Source organism: Penicillium manginii, assembly GCF_028828005.1.
Source record: "Penicillium manginii strain IBT 31320 chromosome Unknown utg000004l:1.0-7231830.0:1.0-7236170.0, whole genome shotgun sequence".
NCBI classification, from domain to species: Eukaryota; Fungi; Ascomycota; class Eurotiomycetes; order Eurotiales; family Aspergillaceae; genus Penicillium; species Penicillium manginii.
Genome location: NW_026643105.1, coordinates 6,016,201 through 6,032,014, shown reverse-complemented (window position 1 = coordinate 6,032,014; position 15,814 = coordinate 6,016,201). Strand labels below are relative to the sequence as shown.

General features: G+C 51.1%; 7 protein-coding genes across 7 annotated transcripts; 3 read left to right on the top strand and 4 right to left on the bottom strand.

Annotated features, from left to right (window-relative positions):
* Positions 1–163: 163 nt before the first annotated feature.
* Positions 164–1,935, top strand: N7533_005950 (D-arabinono-1,4-lactone oxidase; the record flags this gene model as incomplete). The annotated part of the gene is made up of 2 exons (XM_057102600.1): positions 164–935; positions 962–1,935. The coding sequence occupies 2 exons, from the start codon at positions 164–166 to the stop codon at positions 1,933–1,935; spliced, it is 1,746 nt and encodes a 581-aa protein (XP_056962230.1).
* Positions 1,936–4,149: 2,214 nt separating this feature from the next.
* N7533_005949 (Zn(II)2Cys6 transcription factor domain-containing protein) lies at positions 4,150–5,372 on the top strand (the record flags this gene model as incomplete). Its single annotated transcript, XM_057102599.1, has 3 exons — positions 4,150–4,338; positions 4,401–4,498; positions 4,580–5,372. 3 exons carry the CDS (start codon positions 4,150–4,152, stop codon positions 5,370–5,372), a joined length of 1,080 nt encoding a protein of 359 aa, XP_056962229.1.
* An 882-nt stretch (positions 5,373–6,254) lies between these two features.
* On the top strand, positions 6,255–6,434 carry N7533_005948 (uncharacterized protein; the record flags this gene model as incomplete). The annotated part of the gene is made up of 1 exon (XM_057102598.1): positions 6,255–6,434. The coding sequence occupies one exon, from the start codon at positions 6,255–6,257 to the stop codon at positions 6,432–6,434; it is 180 nt and encodes a 59-aa protein (XP_056962228.1).
* A 366-nt stretch (positions 6,435–6,800) lies between these two features.
* On the bottom strand, positions 6,801–9,261 carry N7533_005947 (J domain-containing protein; the record flags this gene model as incomplete). Its single annotated transcript, XM_057102597.1, has 6 exons — positions 6,801–6,955; positions 7,026–7,964; positions 8,028–8,682; positions 8,769–8,995; positions 9,072–9,156; positions 9,232–9,261. 6 exons carry the CDS (start codon positions 9,259–9,261, stop codon positions 6,801–6,803), a joined length of 2,091 nt encoding a protein of 696 aa, XP_056962227.1.
* A 1,202-nt stretch (positions 9,262–10,463) lies between these two features.
* On the bottom strand, positions 10,464–10,958 carry N7533_005946 (uncharacterized protein; the record flags this gene model as incomplete). Its single annotated transcript, XM_057102596.1, has 2 exons — positions 10,464–10,500; positions 10,555–10,958. The coding sequence occupies 2 exons, from the start codon at positions 10,956–10,958 to the stop codon at positions 10,464–10,466; spliced, it is 441 nt and encodes a 146-aa protein (XP_056962226.1).
* Positions 10,959–12,111: 1,153 nt separating this feature from the next.
* N7533_005945 (uncharacterized protein) lies at positions 12,112–13,062 on the bottom strand (the record flags this gene model as incomplete). The annotated part of the gene is made up of 2 exons (XM_057102595.1): positions 12,112–12,649; positions 12,764–13,062. The coding sequence occupies 2 exons, from the start codon at positions 13,060–13,062 to the stop codon at positions 12,112–12,114; spliced, it is 837 nt and encodes a 278-aa protein (XP_056962225.1).
* A 1,046-nt stretch (positions 13,063–14,108) lies between these two features.
* On the bottom strand, positions 14,109–15,787 carry N7533_005944 (aminopeptidase P family protein; the record flags this gene model as incomplete). The annotated part of the gene is made up of 2 exons (XM_057102594.1): positions 14,109–15,487; positions 15,670–15,787. The coding sequence occupies 2 exons, from the start codon at positions 15,785–15,787 to the stop codon at positions 14,109–14,111; spliced, it is 1,497 nt and encodes a 498-aa protein (XP_056962224.1).
* Positions 15,788–15,814: the final 27 nt, after the last annotated feature.

Genomic DNA, 15,814 nt, shown 5'->3' with positions numbered 1-15,814 from the left:
GGAGAAGTTGGTGGGCCGAATCCATTCGTTAAATGTCGCCATCCAATCTCGCGACCTTTTTTTTCTTTAGCGTGCCGTAGCTTTCCCTGTCCACCCCCCCCACTCCTTCCCGATTTCCTAATTTCTCATATCTCTCTACCAGAGGATGTGATAGCCTTACAGGATGCCGCGAGACCCTGTCCCTGATTCAATAGAGCATCTCCCTATTGCTCGCGAGCTGGGGAGGGAGTTGGAGAAGTTCGACCCCGATCTCCGATTCCGCGCAACCACCGACCATCTGCATCACACCTGGGCCAAAACCTTCTTCTCCCGACCGGAACTCTACATTCGCCCTCAATCGATTCCGGAAATCCAGCAACTGGTCACTGTTGCGCGCCGACTCCGCCGTCGCCTCGTGACTGTCGGTAGTGGCCATTCTCCCTCCGATTTGACTTGCACCTCGTCCTGGCTCGTCAACCTCGATGATTTCAACCGCATTCTACATGTCGACGTGGAAACCCGTTCTGTCACCGTCGAGGCAGGTATTCGATTGAGCCAGCTCGGGGATCGACTGGAGAAGGAATATGGATTGACACTGGCAAATCTGGGCAGCATCGACAGTCAGTCAATAGCTGGTGTCATCGCGACAGGAACCCATGGCAGCTCGCTACGACACGGCTTGCTTTCGGAGTGTATCGAGTCACTTAGCCTGGTCCTTGCAAATGGTCAGCTTGTGCGCTGCAGTCCAACCAACAACCCGTCCCTTTTCCGCGCCGCACTGGTATCCCTAGGAGCTCTGGGTATTGTAGTGGAGGTAACTTTCAAGGCTAGACCATCATTCAACATTGCCTGGCGGCAGGAACGCTATTCGTTGTCACAGGTGCTCAGCGAATGGTCCACTGGTTTGTGGACATCGCACGAATTTGTACGTGTCTGGTGGCTGCCATATGAGAAAGGTGCGATCGTTTGGCATGCCGACAAGACCGACGAGCCGTTGCGCGAACCCCCCCCAAGAATTTTTACGGCGACTGGTTTGGATATCATGTCTATCACAACTTGCTCGCGCTGTCATCTTACATCCCACGCATTCTTCCGTGGGTGGAATGGTTTGTCTTCGGGATGCAGTACGGCTTCCGAGCAGGATCAACTGTTACCGAGGCAGTCGAGCCCGCTCGCGCTGGTCTGCTGATGAACTGTCTATACTCACAATTCGTTAATGAGTGGGCTCTGCCTCTCAACGACGGTCCCGAGGCCATTACCCGTCTGTCGGCGTGGCTGAATGGTGACATGAAGACGGCTCGCATCCCGTTCTCATCCAAAGGCCTGTGGGTGCATTGCCCCGTGGAGGTGCGAGTGTCAGATTCAACGCACAACCCGAACCCACGTCCTTTCCTCGATCCGACCTGCCACAACGGACCCACGCTCTACCTGAATGCAACACTCTACCGGCCGTACCTCCGAGACCCGCCCTGCCGACAACGATATTATGAAGCCTTTGAGTGGCTTATGCGGGATATGGGCGCCCGACCTCACTGGGCGAAGAACTTCAGCGTCCTTGGTTCCAGCGAGCTTCGTGCCCGCTACGGCGAAGACATGGACGAATGGCTGACTGTGCGGCAAGAGTTTGATCCCGAGGGCATGTTCCTCGGCGAATGGCATCAGCGCACCTTGCCCCTGGTCAACTCGACGGAGACGCCTGACCGAGGCGATAGCCTACCTCTAATGGAGCGAGAGAGCGAACGTCACAGCCTGCGCATCAGCGGCGCCGGTGACGGTGTCGAGTGGGTTGGCGAACGCCGGTGGGAGCGTCAATCTCAGGACGGCGCAAACCAGGAAGACAGGCCGACCCCCGAGGTAACTGCATCAAGTCCAATGACAGCCACTAGCGAAGAAAGTTTTGATTTGCTTGCCAAGGGTGAAGCTAGCATTGTGCTCCCCGATGCCAAATTCGCTTGAATGGAAGGAAAGAGAAATAATTGGGGGCTCCTACGGGGCAAACAGTCATTCGCGGTGGAGTGGTCGGGTGAACGAGCCGACGGACCTGGAAAGGAAATGGCATTGTCCTGCTGATCACGAACACAGCCCTATTGGATGTGAAATTGGCTCGGATGCAGGGTGAATCACCTTGCTAATCTGCAGTTTAGGGTTTCTACCGTTTACTCGGGCTTATCTGACAGGTTGGGCCTCAAAAGGGGAGGGGAAGGGGGGGGGAATGTGGGGGGTGCAGATTGATCTATTGGAATTCGAGTCATTGAGATCTGGTCGTTAGATAGAATCACTGCCATGCACATACGGTTTTCTGGCCTCGTGGTCCACCCTGCCAATCTGCCAATTCATTTGGACCTGCGGGACACTAGCTGTAGACTGCAGCATCTACCAATGATGACCTGTCTTTCCTTCAGCTTATATGGAGTATGTATGTACGTACACTTCTTCACAGGGCGCAAGGCTGCAAGCAATCAATAATTCTGTTTCCTCTGAACTTGATCGACCAGGGGTTTTCGTCCCTGGGCACTCCCCACCTGAATGTCTCCAGGAATTCCATGAAGCTCGCTATCCACCCGGCTTCTGATCAACCGATGTTTGCCGGGGCTGAAATCAACAAATTTGCCTTCTACCAGGGAATAGACAAAGCAGAGGACTATAGATCCTGTCACACAGGAAATACAGTACACGGCCCGTGCATCCTTCAGCTTGACGTTCTTTCTTATGTAGGACTTCTCTTTTCTGTTGAGGAGGAAGATCCTAAGATCAAGATCAACTTGTTCTGATTAGGGCTGCGTCTTGAGTGATCCTGTGCACGAATTTGATCTAGCGCACTGGCACTGTACTCTGCTGCCTTGTTGCGTTTGTGTTATCCTTTGGTGCGAGACTGAAAGCTCTGGAGGTTGCTCACCTCAGCTGGGAATCATGGATATCCATATCATCTCTATACCACGGCTCGAGAAATGATAAAGAGAATGGTGATAGGGTGTACCCCTCTCCTTTGCTCTCTCATCAGTGCTCAATAATACCTATGGAGGTACTTTCAATACCTGCAATTTTTCCCTCGGGCAATCACCGTTCCTATTTCCCATTTCCCACTCCTGCAGACCGAATGACAACCCCCGTCACTCTCACACTCCCCCCGGGATCACCCATGGCCAAGAACATATCACGCCGTACCACGTTTCGGTGCATTGACTGCAAGGATATCTATTATCAGGTGATATTGTCTCCACCGTCATTGCCACTGTCATCGCCACTGTCACTGACCATGGGCAATAGTACTGGTAATGGCACACGCATGGACCTCGGCGCAGTCAGCGCATCCACCAGTGACTCGCAGCCTGACTCGCGACCAACACGACTAATTTCCCCCATCAGCAACTTCTCTTTAGCCGCTTTGATCGCACGTGTTTACCCTGGCCCTCGCGGTGTGACAAGGACGTTACGCCATCGCGATTGCCCACCAAATCCTTCGCTGCCCAAACGACCGGGATTCTTCTCTCGATCCACCAGACGGCTCGGACCGTGCTCATCTTTTAGTGCTGTGGGTACGTGCGTGTCCTCTCTTTGCCTCTCTTTCTCTCTATCCGTATTCCGCTCTCAGATGAGCAAGCTGGAAAGCATTGCTCCGAGTCTCGGTTCCACTCGTTAACGCGCGGGAATCCCTGCGTCGTACCTCCCACAGCCACAGGATGTCGCGAGACATCGAACGGCCGCACCCTGGTTGTCTTTCTGACAGACCGCTCCACGTCACTCTCCGGTATCTATACTTTCCCCCTCGGTCGCGGGGGTATGATCATCTCATGCTGCGGGGCCCTAGACAGAGCGAGAGTAGAGAGACCAGACGAGGGGGCCGAGAGGAGGGGAGGGGGAGGGGAAAATTTGACCCCGGCATTTCTTGCACTACGCCCTGAATAATCATGATATCAATCATACATACTCCAATACTGGCGGCTGAAGCCCTTGGGGTTCCATATCACTCACCCCGCCTGCTCCATTCTCCTGCAGGTCAGAACGAGCTTCTCAGCCCTTCTACACCCGGCACTATCTGATATTTTGCTTGTGCTCTTTGACAAGTTCTTTTTTCTTCTCCTTCCTTTCTCCTCAAGTCCCTCTGCCACTTCTCGTCCTCTTACCTCATTGCTTCTGCCTGTTGCCTCGGGGGCTTGCACGCGCGTAACTATGTCGTGGCAACCAAAGCTTCGCCCTAAGGGATTCCCCCACACTATTGACGACTTTGCGGTTGCCTCTTTCTCAGAGTTGGAACATCGGTCACGAGCGAGCGAGGATAAGCGAGATCAGCGCGTCTTTCGGGTTAAGCGGAAGCATGTCCTCAAGGCGTGCGATCGATGTCGCGTCAAGAAAACTAAGGTATGTTTTATTCGATTTTCTTGTTCTCGTCAAAGTAATAATGTCTGAATATTTCGTCTTAGTGTGATGGGAAACAGCCCTGCAATCGCTGCTCAGTGTACAACCACCCATGTCTTTTCCGTGAGAGGAAGGCGACCCAGACAAAGGTCTACTCTCGAGGGTGAGCCCGTACTCTTTTATATCAACCCATGCATGTATTCTTCGAATATCGCAAACTAACACAGACCATTGGTAACCGTAGATTCGTTGAAATGCTCGAATCACACCATTCCTTGGTTGTCAAGGCGTTACAAAAACTATATAAATTCTGCATTAACAACGAAGGTTTTCCTGGAGAGCCTCTTGCAGAAGCACCCGATGGCTACCCCCTCACACATGCCATTCTTGATCGACTTGGATTGATCAAACAGGCCGAGGAGAATGCGGACGAACCGGACGAGGACACAGAAGATTTGAGATATTTACGACTGTTATCCACATCCACGGAGTGTAGCGCTACTGCAGAGCCATCACCAGAGCCGGCCACTCCCCCAGAACCCTCATCGACAACGCTGTCACGTCCGTCCGCCTGCAGCTCAATCCCGACCCCTATAACAGGGCGAGGCAATATCAGATGGCAACCGCAATGGGATCTTCAGACTGTCGCTTCAACAAATTATAGCTATTCTGAAAGTGGATATCAGGATATGATATCCATGCAAAGGTCCTCGATCACCGGGACGGAGCTCGGTGCTGGCGATATGCCACCCCACGTTCATGTCGCAGGCTCATCATCTGCTCCAAACCCTCATTCGCATGACCCTTCGTTTGGATACTTTCTTGATGGAACTTGCAATTCGGCAGATAGCCAACCCGATGTTAAGCCTGCGGTTAGACTACATTCCGGGATCATGCCTGAGACACACCCCCACCAGATGGGCAATCTGCCCGGTGATATGCTGAGCGACTTCCAATATCAGGCTCAAGACCCCAACTTCTACCCTGGTTTCACTCCAGGTTGGGCATTTCCCTCAGGTAAACTTGAAGAATACTAAGGTCTCGTACCAACCTCTTTTCATTCGCTGCATCATCTTTGGGCTAGGCTGCTGGGCAACATTGGAACTTTTTTCATTTCTCATTGATACTGCAATACTCTGGGGGCTTTCTCTTTTTGCCATCTCGGTTTCCTATGTCTTCCAGGCTTTTTCTTTCTCCCCCCTCCCCCTCCCCCTGCGAGTTGCAATTGAAATTGTGGTGCGAGAGGGAAACGTCGTGATCTTCTGGTCTTATTCCACCCCCTCATCTCTTCTCACGTCGGAGTTTGGAGCCCGATATGTCAGAAATCCACAGGGAGTTATCTACCAGTCCAGAGCAGAAGTTAAGATACATCTGGCGAAATTGAGCCATGGTTTATGCTTCTTTATCCACAACCCCACAACCTCCCAACGCCTCACTGCCCCCTGTTCTCTTCTTTTCCGGCTTTCATACCCCCTTCAAGCAGCTTTTTTTTCCCCCTCTATTCATTTGCCCCTTATCTCATGCCAGGTCTAGTTTGAGATATGGGACACAACCCAGTCCCATCAATTTAGGAACTCTTTACCTATGCCTCTCCTGGTATACATCAGGTAGACTTGTGTTGATAGATGCGTGTCTTAGACGGAAACGGCGTTAAGGACACCTATGTATCAGCGAAAGACACTTATTGCCTTCTACTTTATCATTAAAACCTCGCAAAATCATGTATCTAGAGAAAATCGATTTCGAGTCTAAAAATTAGAAACCCGGGACCCTGTACTTCTTTTTTCGCTCAGCATTGATTTCCAAACCCGAAGCTATTCATTCAAGGAGACAAGACAGCTCATGTTCTGGTCGTTGGAGGGTACATGGAGTCGAAAGCCGGTACAGATTAGGGAGGCTGGTGCAAACTTACCTCAATCATGGCGAGAATAACCGGAATTTATCCCGACGCCAACCGATCCATCCCAACAAACAGGTACAAGCAAGGTGAAGACGGCAAAGTTGCACACTCTGCGCCGAAATCCTATGCGCCAGACGAGCCTGGTGTACAACCCAGAACCCAGGGCCCGAGCTACGAGGAGCTCAGTGGTTATGTTTGATCGCGCAGTACATGGTGGTAGTGGTTTTGGTTTTGTTTTGTGTATTCATTCCCATGTCTATTTCCGCCACTTGACGGATGCGATAGATGAACATACAGATTGGGAGGAATCCCAAGGACGAAATAAGTAAAATAAGAGAAGATGGATGGAAGGAAACAACCATAGGAACAAGAACACCCCCAAAAAAGATACCCGGTGAAGCGGCAATGGAAAATGAAGAGAGAAAAGAAAAATATGACGTTGGAAAAGAAAAAAAGAGTATTGAAGGGTGTGGCAGACGAGAAGCGGTAGCCTTGGGGAATCAATTCAGTTCAAGGTTGCACAAGTCCCCGGTACAATCCAGCAATCAATGCAAGTCAAATGCGATCAATCCTCATCCTCCGTTTCTGTGTTGGTGTCGCTGGTATCGCCTGCGTCGCCATCGGTGTCACTCTCATCACTGGAGTCGTCGGAAGCCTTCTTGGCCTTCTTCTTCGGGGCTTGGCCAGTCTTGAGCGCGTGCATCTGGCCGGCAATCGAGTCTAGGAGGCAAATGTTAGTATTAAAGTTTTCGGTCTTGAAGAACGTCGCCTGCAGCGGGTCATAACTTACCCTCATCCGGTTCGCTGATGTCGTCGTCCTCTTCCAAGGCTGCCGCCTTGGCGGGATCGTCAATGTGCAGAGTCACTTCCAATTTGGTATCGAGACCCATATAGCTGTCACAGACCATGTTCATAACAAAGTTGAAGTCACCGACCTGTGGTGGGGCTTGGAACTGCATCTTGAGAGTCTGCATGTTAAAGGTGGGCTTGCCGGCCTCATCGAGGATGGGCTTGTCGAAGGTGGTGAAAGTGAAGGGAGGAACAGCCATTTTGCCTTGCTTGGAATCGGCGAGGAAGATGTGCCAGCGGGGGGAGTGATCGCGGGCAAAGTAGGGGGCGTGGGCTAGAGGCGGTTGGATGGTCTCAACCTTGTTCTCAACCTTCTTGCCATCCACAAGCTTAGTAGCGCGGTTCTTAGCCGGCTTGCGGCCCATCAGCGCATCCAGATCATCCTCATCGGGGTCGATGTCCTCAAGGTCCAGCGGGTTTACGGGCGGCACATCTGTGCATCCCGGAGGAACGAACCGAGCCTTCACGACCAGTTGTACCAGACTGCTGGGCGTGATAACCTTCTCTCCCATGACTTTGAAGAAGGCCTTGGAAACTTCCAGAGCAGGTAATTGTTGTGCGACCGAGATGGCATCGTTATATTGCTTTTCAGACAGGAGTCCAGCACCGACAGTAAGTTTACGTCGTTCGGCTTCGGGGATCTTCATGAAACTTTGGACATTCAAGTGGTTCTTGGCGTGTTCTCCCTCCACGGCCTTGACCACGGCGTTAGTGAAGTTGGGAAGTTGCAGGAGCGGCGAGGCGCCCGGGGGCACCGCCTGGATCAGGTTCTGAGAGGTCTGGAAACCACCAAGGATAGGTCGAAGATTGCCGAATGCCAATGAGATAGCAGTGAATGCCTCGCCCAAAGAGAGAGCAATGGGAGCTGCTTCGTATTTTTCTATATGTCCATTACTCATTAGCATAATTACTCAACAAGTTAGACATGTTGCTAGAAACTTACCCGAGTCAAGCGAGGCGTCGCCAAGGTCGATTCTTTCGAGATAGGCCCACAACAAAGCAAGAGTCTTTCGTCGCACCGAATCGTCTAATTTCTTGATTGTCTCACGGTCATTTGCCAACAGCGAAGAGTCCTCGGCCAAAACCTTTGTCTCCAGCTTGGCGAGGCCAGTCTCAGCCCGAGCACCCTTCAGCATATCCTTGAACTCTTCACCGGAAGACAGGGCACCGACAATACCACCGTCCGAGATGTCATCCTTGTACTCGCGGAAGATGTTTCCAGCACTAGCGATGAGAACACGCTCCTTGGTGTAGCGCTGAGAGCCGTACCACCACTTTCCAACGATATATGGCAGCAGGACTCCCAGAAGAGCTCCGTAGACCAAAAGCACATACTTGCCGTTACCCTCCATCACAATGAGTTTAGGAAGAGCAATACCAATGCTGAAGCTCTGTTTGCCGTCGGGGTGGCCAAACTGAAGGTAGTTGTTGCGAATTTCCTCGTCGGTTAGGGCCTTGTAGGCCTTGGTGAGCTCGACGAAACGCTCGTTAAGCATGTCCATAGTCTCATTTTTGGCGGGGTCAGGGCGGATTTTGTCAGGGTGGTAGATCAGGGAGAGACGCTTATAGTGGCGGGAGATGGCTTTCTCGTCGGCGCTCTATACCACCGAGTCTTGTTAGCAATGAAAACTTTCTTTGTGGAATCTGTCCTCAGCAGATGCGCCGGGGGGGCCTCAGAACATACCCGCGAAACACCCAAAATATCATACGGATCGTACATCTTTGTGGTTGACCTGGCCGTAACAAGGATCAGGTAAACCATCCATGCCATCACGATATATCCGACAATGACAGTAATGATGCGCTTGATTCGGCGCTCCTTGCGCAGACGCTTGCGCTTTTGTGCCTCGACGAGGTCGGCATGTTGTGGTTTGAAGTCAGATTTGATGCGGGGTGCGGTGTTTTCAAGATCTATAAGGGAGTATGTCAGTTTAGGAATAGAGCATATTTCTGAAAAATAGCGAGGCAAAATGTTCCATCGACGTACCTTTGCTGGGGCGGAGGAGGTTATAGGTTAAAGGGAGGGTGACCAGGCCACTCAAGGTCAGGATGAAGAAGGGGAAGAATTGTCCCTGCAAAATCACCAAAGTCCGCAGTTAGTATGTTTTCGAGTATCATAGCATCACAGCAGAGGTTGATTGCCTGACCTGTTCATCATAGGTGTAGTCTGATGACATCTTGCGGCGAAATTAGGGCGACAGCGGGTGCCGCCGCGGGATTTTAAAGATCGTAAGGTGCAGGGTTCGAGAGCAATCGAACAAGTGCCGGCGTGAATTGATATTGGCAAAGATAAGGAGAGCTTAAACCATGGGGACCGAGTGCATAGCGGAAGAAACCAAAAGAGTGATGAAAGGGAGCATCCACAAAGCTTCCTGATCTGGTGACGACCGTGTCCTCTTGAGTTCACGTGAACCAGGGACGCGGCAGTTTGTGGGGGCGGTGAGCGGTGAGCGGCGGGAGGGACCCTGAATACATAGTATTGGATATGTGCAGATGCACGGAGTACAGTCTTACGAGGTTAGTGGAGTCGAATTATTGATTCTGCTCAAGATGGGTAGCTCTGTCGATTCTAAATCCTTCGAAAAACATCCTTATATCTATGAACCTGGGGAACAGCTACTCCAGTGAGGGTACAATACTAGATCTACAGTATACCCAGCAACTATGACTCCGAATACTACTCCTACTACTAGTAGGATTTGAAAATTTGATGTAGATGATAATTGTTAACTTATCTGGGAGCTAACGGTATATACAGGCTACTACTGAAATTTACAGCAAAGACCAGGTATTCACCCCGCAGAATCATATATTTTCCGTCGATATCCACTGTATGCGGCGGCCTGGAACCATCCGGTGCAGGTGACAAAATAGAACAGATCGGCGTGCTTAGAGACGTGTGTCACGCTGTCTCACTAGGCTCAACCAGGAACTCAAGTGTCAACGAGTGATCGTTCAGTCGGACACGAATTCAACCGGTAGAGTCCAAGCGGGAACGGCTGTGACTCATCCCTCAAAAGGCGCAAATCGCAAACCAAGATCCACATGGCCGGGTCGGAGAGGACCAATCCAATACCCTCGGAGAGGAGTATCTTCATTGCTACAAGTCGGGAGACCCGCAAAAGTCCATGGGATTAGGTGTTCTTGGTACGTCGGCCGGGCTGTGTGGCTGTAGGCGCGCGGTGGCTGGCAGGAGTACACTTTGCTTGCTTCGTGTGCAGAAGGTGTTTCCTTTGGGCCAATATCTCGGCGGTATTTTTGTTTTCGTAGATGAAAATCATAAATCATCGCAATCGAGTAAAGAGTTTTCTTTTTTTTGTTTTGGAGCTGGGAAAATGGCCGGGCGGTATCATCGATCCACCGGGAGCGAGCTCAGCGATCAATCTCCAAGCGTGCTGTGACGAGTGCTGCGGCGTCTGAGTCAGATGGGTATTCGATATCCTAAAGTCAACAGGTGATCGGAAACTTACGAGTCGATGTAGTCGAGGCCGCCGAAATACTCAAGCATTCGATAGCAGAGGCTCACATCGTCGCCTGGCTCACCGCCGAACAGACGACACTGTTCGGCTTCCAACCCTCCATTCGCCCGTGAGACATTGTCACGGATTTGCCAGGCCGTATACCCAGAGTGCCAGGTTGGGGCGAGGTTTGCGGGGACCGGCGATCCAGGTGAAATGCATGCGGGGGTGGTATAATTGGTGGGAGGTGATTCAGAGGATATAGATGGCGATGGCGAGATCCAGGTCGAGGATGGGACCAACGAAGGCGAAGCCAGTGGCTGGAGAAGACTCGTATTGGCGTATATGCCGTGACTGTCGCTGGATTGATTGCGAGACCGTGGTCGAGTTCGGCGTCGATTATGCCTCTGGCCCATTCTCAAAAATAGCGGGAGATCCAAATATACAAGGGCTGGAAGCTTTCCCAGCTGGGTATCAAGTGTCAAGGAAAAAGAAAAGAAAAAAGAACTTTTGGAGGGGAGCGACCATCACCTCCTAGAAAGGACGAGATGAGGTACTGAGAGAAAAAAAAAGCATTGGATGCGTTGCAGGGGTGGGGAGGATTTATATGGAGTAGACGATGGAGTACGGAGTACGGCAGCAGGGGAGAAAGTGAGTCAAAGGATGTCGACCCACTCTTCTCGGCAGTGGAACCCCCGAAAAGTCGATCATCTCATGCCTTAAAAAATGGCGCCAAACCCTGGCGCTAGGCCTGGCAAAGGCGTGATGTGCTGCGTCAGTCCTCAGCCCATTCGCGTGATGCGATTTTAACTGGTTGAGGTATTTGGCGCAATCGACATTCTGTACAGCGGTTGAAGTAATGAGGTGATGCCTTGCGCCATTGACAAAGTTTTTTATTTATTTTTTATTTTTTATTTTATTTTCCATCTGTGCGACCTGGCACTGGAATGTCTGAAAGCAAAGAAAGAAAAATCTCAATCAAGGGATGACGTGCCAAGATCGTCTGGACTGACAGCTCTTTCTTCTCCGATGCCGGTGGGTGCCGTGCGGACCGAACGGAGATCGTATCAGGCAACGTAAATCCTCTTCCCCTAAACATGAAAGGGGGAAATACAGCACGGAACCAACTAATTTGAAAATTCTGATTAAGCATTGACCAAATTCGGAGATGGACTCGCCAGGCTCCGAGCTGGGCAAACGCTGGGCTGCTTATGACTCTTGCTGAAAAATCTACAAACCCTAACCCCGATCTCCGTTGCCGTGATCCGGCCATAAGGCTTTACCAGAGCAGGTTTAGACTTGGGCTTAGAAGACAACCCGAGCCTGCTTACTCTACTGGCCGCTTCGGACTAAGTGCAGACAGCTCCGAACAAAAATGGAATACTCTTCGATGCCCAAAACCAACCTCCTAATGTGGACCACGCTACGTAGCCCTACCATCCTAACTGGAGCATTCCTGAAACCTGCTGGAGCTCCCATTATGTATTATGTACCCCATCCATTCCACTATTGACCGCCCCCATTCTTGAATTGAAACCGACCCACGCGTTGCGCCCAAGAGGGTCCCCATCAGAGAAAGGCAAACATCTTGATCTCGATACTCTCCCTTGCAGGGAGCGTCTCTGTCTCTGGTACCACAAACGCCGTGTGAGGCAATGTCATGCCTCCTTCATCTGCCTGCTCGCTTTCGCTGTCGAACTGTGTGAAGATCAATGCCTCCTGCGGTTGCTGCTCGCTAAGATACCACCATTCCTGACTCTCCCGAAACGCATATTTGCCCAGCTCATGCCATCCATGTGGCAGCACCATGCGATTCGCAATTCGGTCCTCCTGCCAATTGAGTGTGGCCCAGTCGCACACGGCTAGAGGATCTCGTTGGACAGTCTTCAACGGTCGCCAAACATTAATGGCCAAGATTCGACCCTTCAACAGCTCCTCCCTGTCAGCTGCATCTGGAACTACCGACTCCAAATTGCGCAGTGCTCCCGCAGGCGTGAAGTCGGAATGCACACTATGGGCCGGGGCCCGGTTATTAGCGAGCAATGCCTCGTCCTCACTGAGGCATCGCACGCGATGGGCGAAAGTGACAGTTCGCGTGGCGCCCGTTCTGGACCAAATGATCAGCGACAATTCCCGTTCCAGGTAAAATTAGAAGGCACATTCCTTTCGGACGTGCATTCCAGGCGCTCTCTCTCACACACCCACACACTCACTCACTCACATCTGTCGCACGAGGGCCTCTGTTTTAGGAACAATGACATTCTCCACATGGCTCTGCTCTGCCACGCCTTCGAGCTCTGGCATGTCATGCCACACATACTGAAACCCGTTGAGTTTTAGATTATACTGCGCTTCTTTTCCGCGAATGTCCTGTACAAGCACGGTTCGGCTCTCGTCGGCTTCGATCATCGTGGCCATGCACCTCTCCGGCGCCATCTTTGTGAAATCCACCTCCATACTCTGGCTCTCGAGCCTCTTCCAGAAGACCAACTCGGCCTCCGCATTTTTTGGTTGACTCATCGGATTGGAGAGTGTTGGCGTTGGTGTGACTAATGCAGAAAGCTTCTAGTTGACGAAAAGCGTGGCTTGACCCGGTGACTGGAATGTTGCAGGCTGGATATTTCCAAAACTAATCGTGTTGCGGGGAGTCGCAAATATTTGAATGAATAGAACCCTCGGCCAGTAATTGGGCCGGCGCATGTGCATAACTCAGTGGGTTTGCTTCATGGCCTGTCTAAAGGGGGGGATTTGGAGTAAATCCCCTTATACTTTGGCCTTTTCCTACCTTTTTAGGGTTTTGGTACGAATACGAAGCCGAACCCGAGATGTTGACGTTTTATGCAAAAATCGCTGTTTATCAGTGGGTCAACGTCGTCATACCCGGGCCAATACGACAGTCGCCTCCCTGTGAATCACAGTAGTGTCCACGGGTAGTAAGTCGTCAAGATTGAATTATAAAGTTAGCAACTGGTCATCTTAACTTCGTGTGATGGTGTTCCGTAACACCTTGTAGCTGAGGAACGGTAACCGTGGGCTCTTCAAGAGGCCAGAAAGCGCGCTTAAATTGTTTGTACGGTGAGATACTCTCGAATTGGATTTCACCTTCCAGGTCATGAAACTACCTTCCAGTGCTAGTATTTCAAATACTAAAGGTTCAAGTTGAGACTTTGAAAGTTCTAAGTCGATCTATTGCAAGATCGAGGTTGACTACCACTTTCCCTTCTCTGTCCGAGAGGTCCTTCCCCACTGGTCACGATGTTTAGGATTCGGGTTGAGTGCCACTACTTTTGTTGTGATACATCCTGTACTATTACTACTACTACTACTACTACTACTACTACTACTACTACTACTACTACTACTACTACTACTACTACTACTACTACTGATACCCCAGGTGGGCCCTTACACAGCCTACCTAGGTAGATCCTTACTAGGAGTACTATATTAGTAGACATTATCAAATTGAACAAAATGAATAACTAGAAACTGTCCGAAAGGTATGAAATTTGGTAATCTATGAATTATGAATGAAGGATACTAGCAATAGGTATATTGCTCAGATTCTACGAAGACCCACGAATAATTGCAAGCATCTCATCGCCTTTAGGCGCTGTGGTGAGATTTTCATATCCATTAGCCGTCACGAGAATATCATCCTCAATACGTACGCCGCCAATAGGAACATATTTTGCTGCCACGTCAAAATCAATGTACTTTGCGAATGGCTGTTTGCGCGCATTCGCGAGAGCCAGTGGCGAGAAGTAGAGACCTGGCTCTACAGTCAACACCATACCCTCCTCCAGCAATGGTGCTGAGACTGTACATGGTGAAAGATTATAGGGACTCAGAACCGGGCCATATTGCTCGTGGTCAAAATCTGGATGCATAGCCATGATGGAAGATTCGGAGACATCATGAACCTCAAGTCCGACATGGTGACCCAGTCCATGGGGGAAGAAGACCTTGGAGGCACCGGACGCGCGAACCTCCGCGTGGTTGCCGCCTTTGAAGACTCCAAGGGCCAAGAGACCATCGATCGCAATGTCATGCGCCAAGTCGTGCAGAGATAGATATCGGGTACCTCTGCGGATCTGTTTGATACACTCCTCCTGCATTCGCTCCACTAACTTATAAATGTCCCGGACATATTGGTTGGGCCATTCTCCAGTGAGCGGGAATGTTCGAGTCACATCACTTGCATAGCAATTCCACTCCGCGCCAGCATCAAGACATACAAGAGGTTTCTGGTGCAAAGACTCATTATTCCGGTCGTAGTGAAGGACTGCCGCGTTGGGACCCGATGCCGCGATAATCTGATATGCTTGGTTCCGAGCACCGTGCGAAATACAGGTGTCGAGGAACAGCCCTTCAATCTCCGACTCGTTCGACATTTTCGTGATACGTTCAAGAATTCGACGATGCGCTAGGCTCGAGACTTTATTGGCTTGACGAATCATGCGAATCTCATACTCGTCCTTGACACCCCGAGCCGCATCCATGGCAGGCATGAGTTGTTTTGTGTTCAGCGGGAGCTCCGTCGGTAGACCATCGGGGGTCTCTGATTCGTGGACCATATATAGAGAACTGTTCTGGACTCGTTGGCTCAGCCATGATTCCAGCTCGGGCTTAAGTGACGACTGATAGAGGACACGGTCGATATCATAGCGATCTTGGGCATCCTCTCGGGAAAGGGTCGGGCCCATCCATATCGCGCGGTGTAGATCGAAGTCCGGAACATACAGGGTCAACAGATCCAATGCGATGTCGTATGTTAGGGTGCAATCGGGCTCATCCACGCCACTGAGGTAATAGAAGTATCGTCGTTGACGGAACGGTCGCGCTTGGTCCGAGTCACGTAGGTTGATTGTCGGTTGACCGGCAAGGAAAATCAAGCCATGAGAAGCGCCGAGCTTGCGGGCGACGTTGCGAGCATGTTGTTTGGCTATACAAGGAGGGTATGCGATCAGCCTCGGGTCGGCGCGAACACCGGGGAGAGAGGAAAAGAGGGAGTCCAAACGATCACGAAGGGTCCGTGGTAGGGGACGAAGGTTCCGAACAGGTCGAATGGGCCTTGCGGTAGCCCCGTAGACCCTTCTCAGGGTAGATAGGGAGGATGAGACTAACCAGGGTATTTATCAAATGAAGTTCCGGAGATGGCAATGCGGATCTGGTAGGAGTCGACCGAGTTGACGACGACATCCCCCAAGGCGTTCGCGCGGGGGGAAGCAAAGGCGGAGCGCATGATCAAGGATGGAGAGGAAAGAAGATG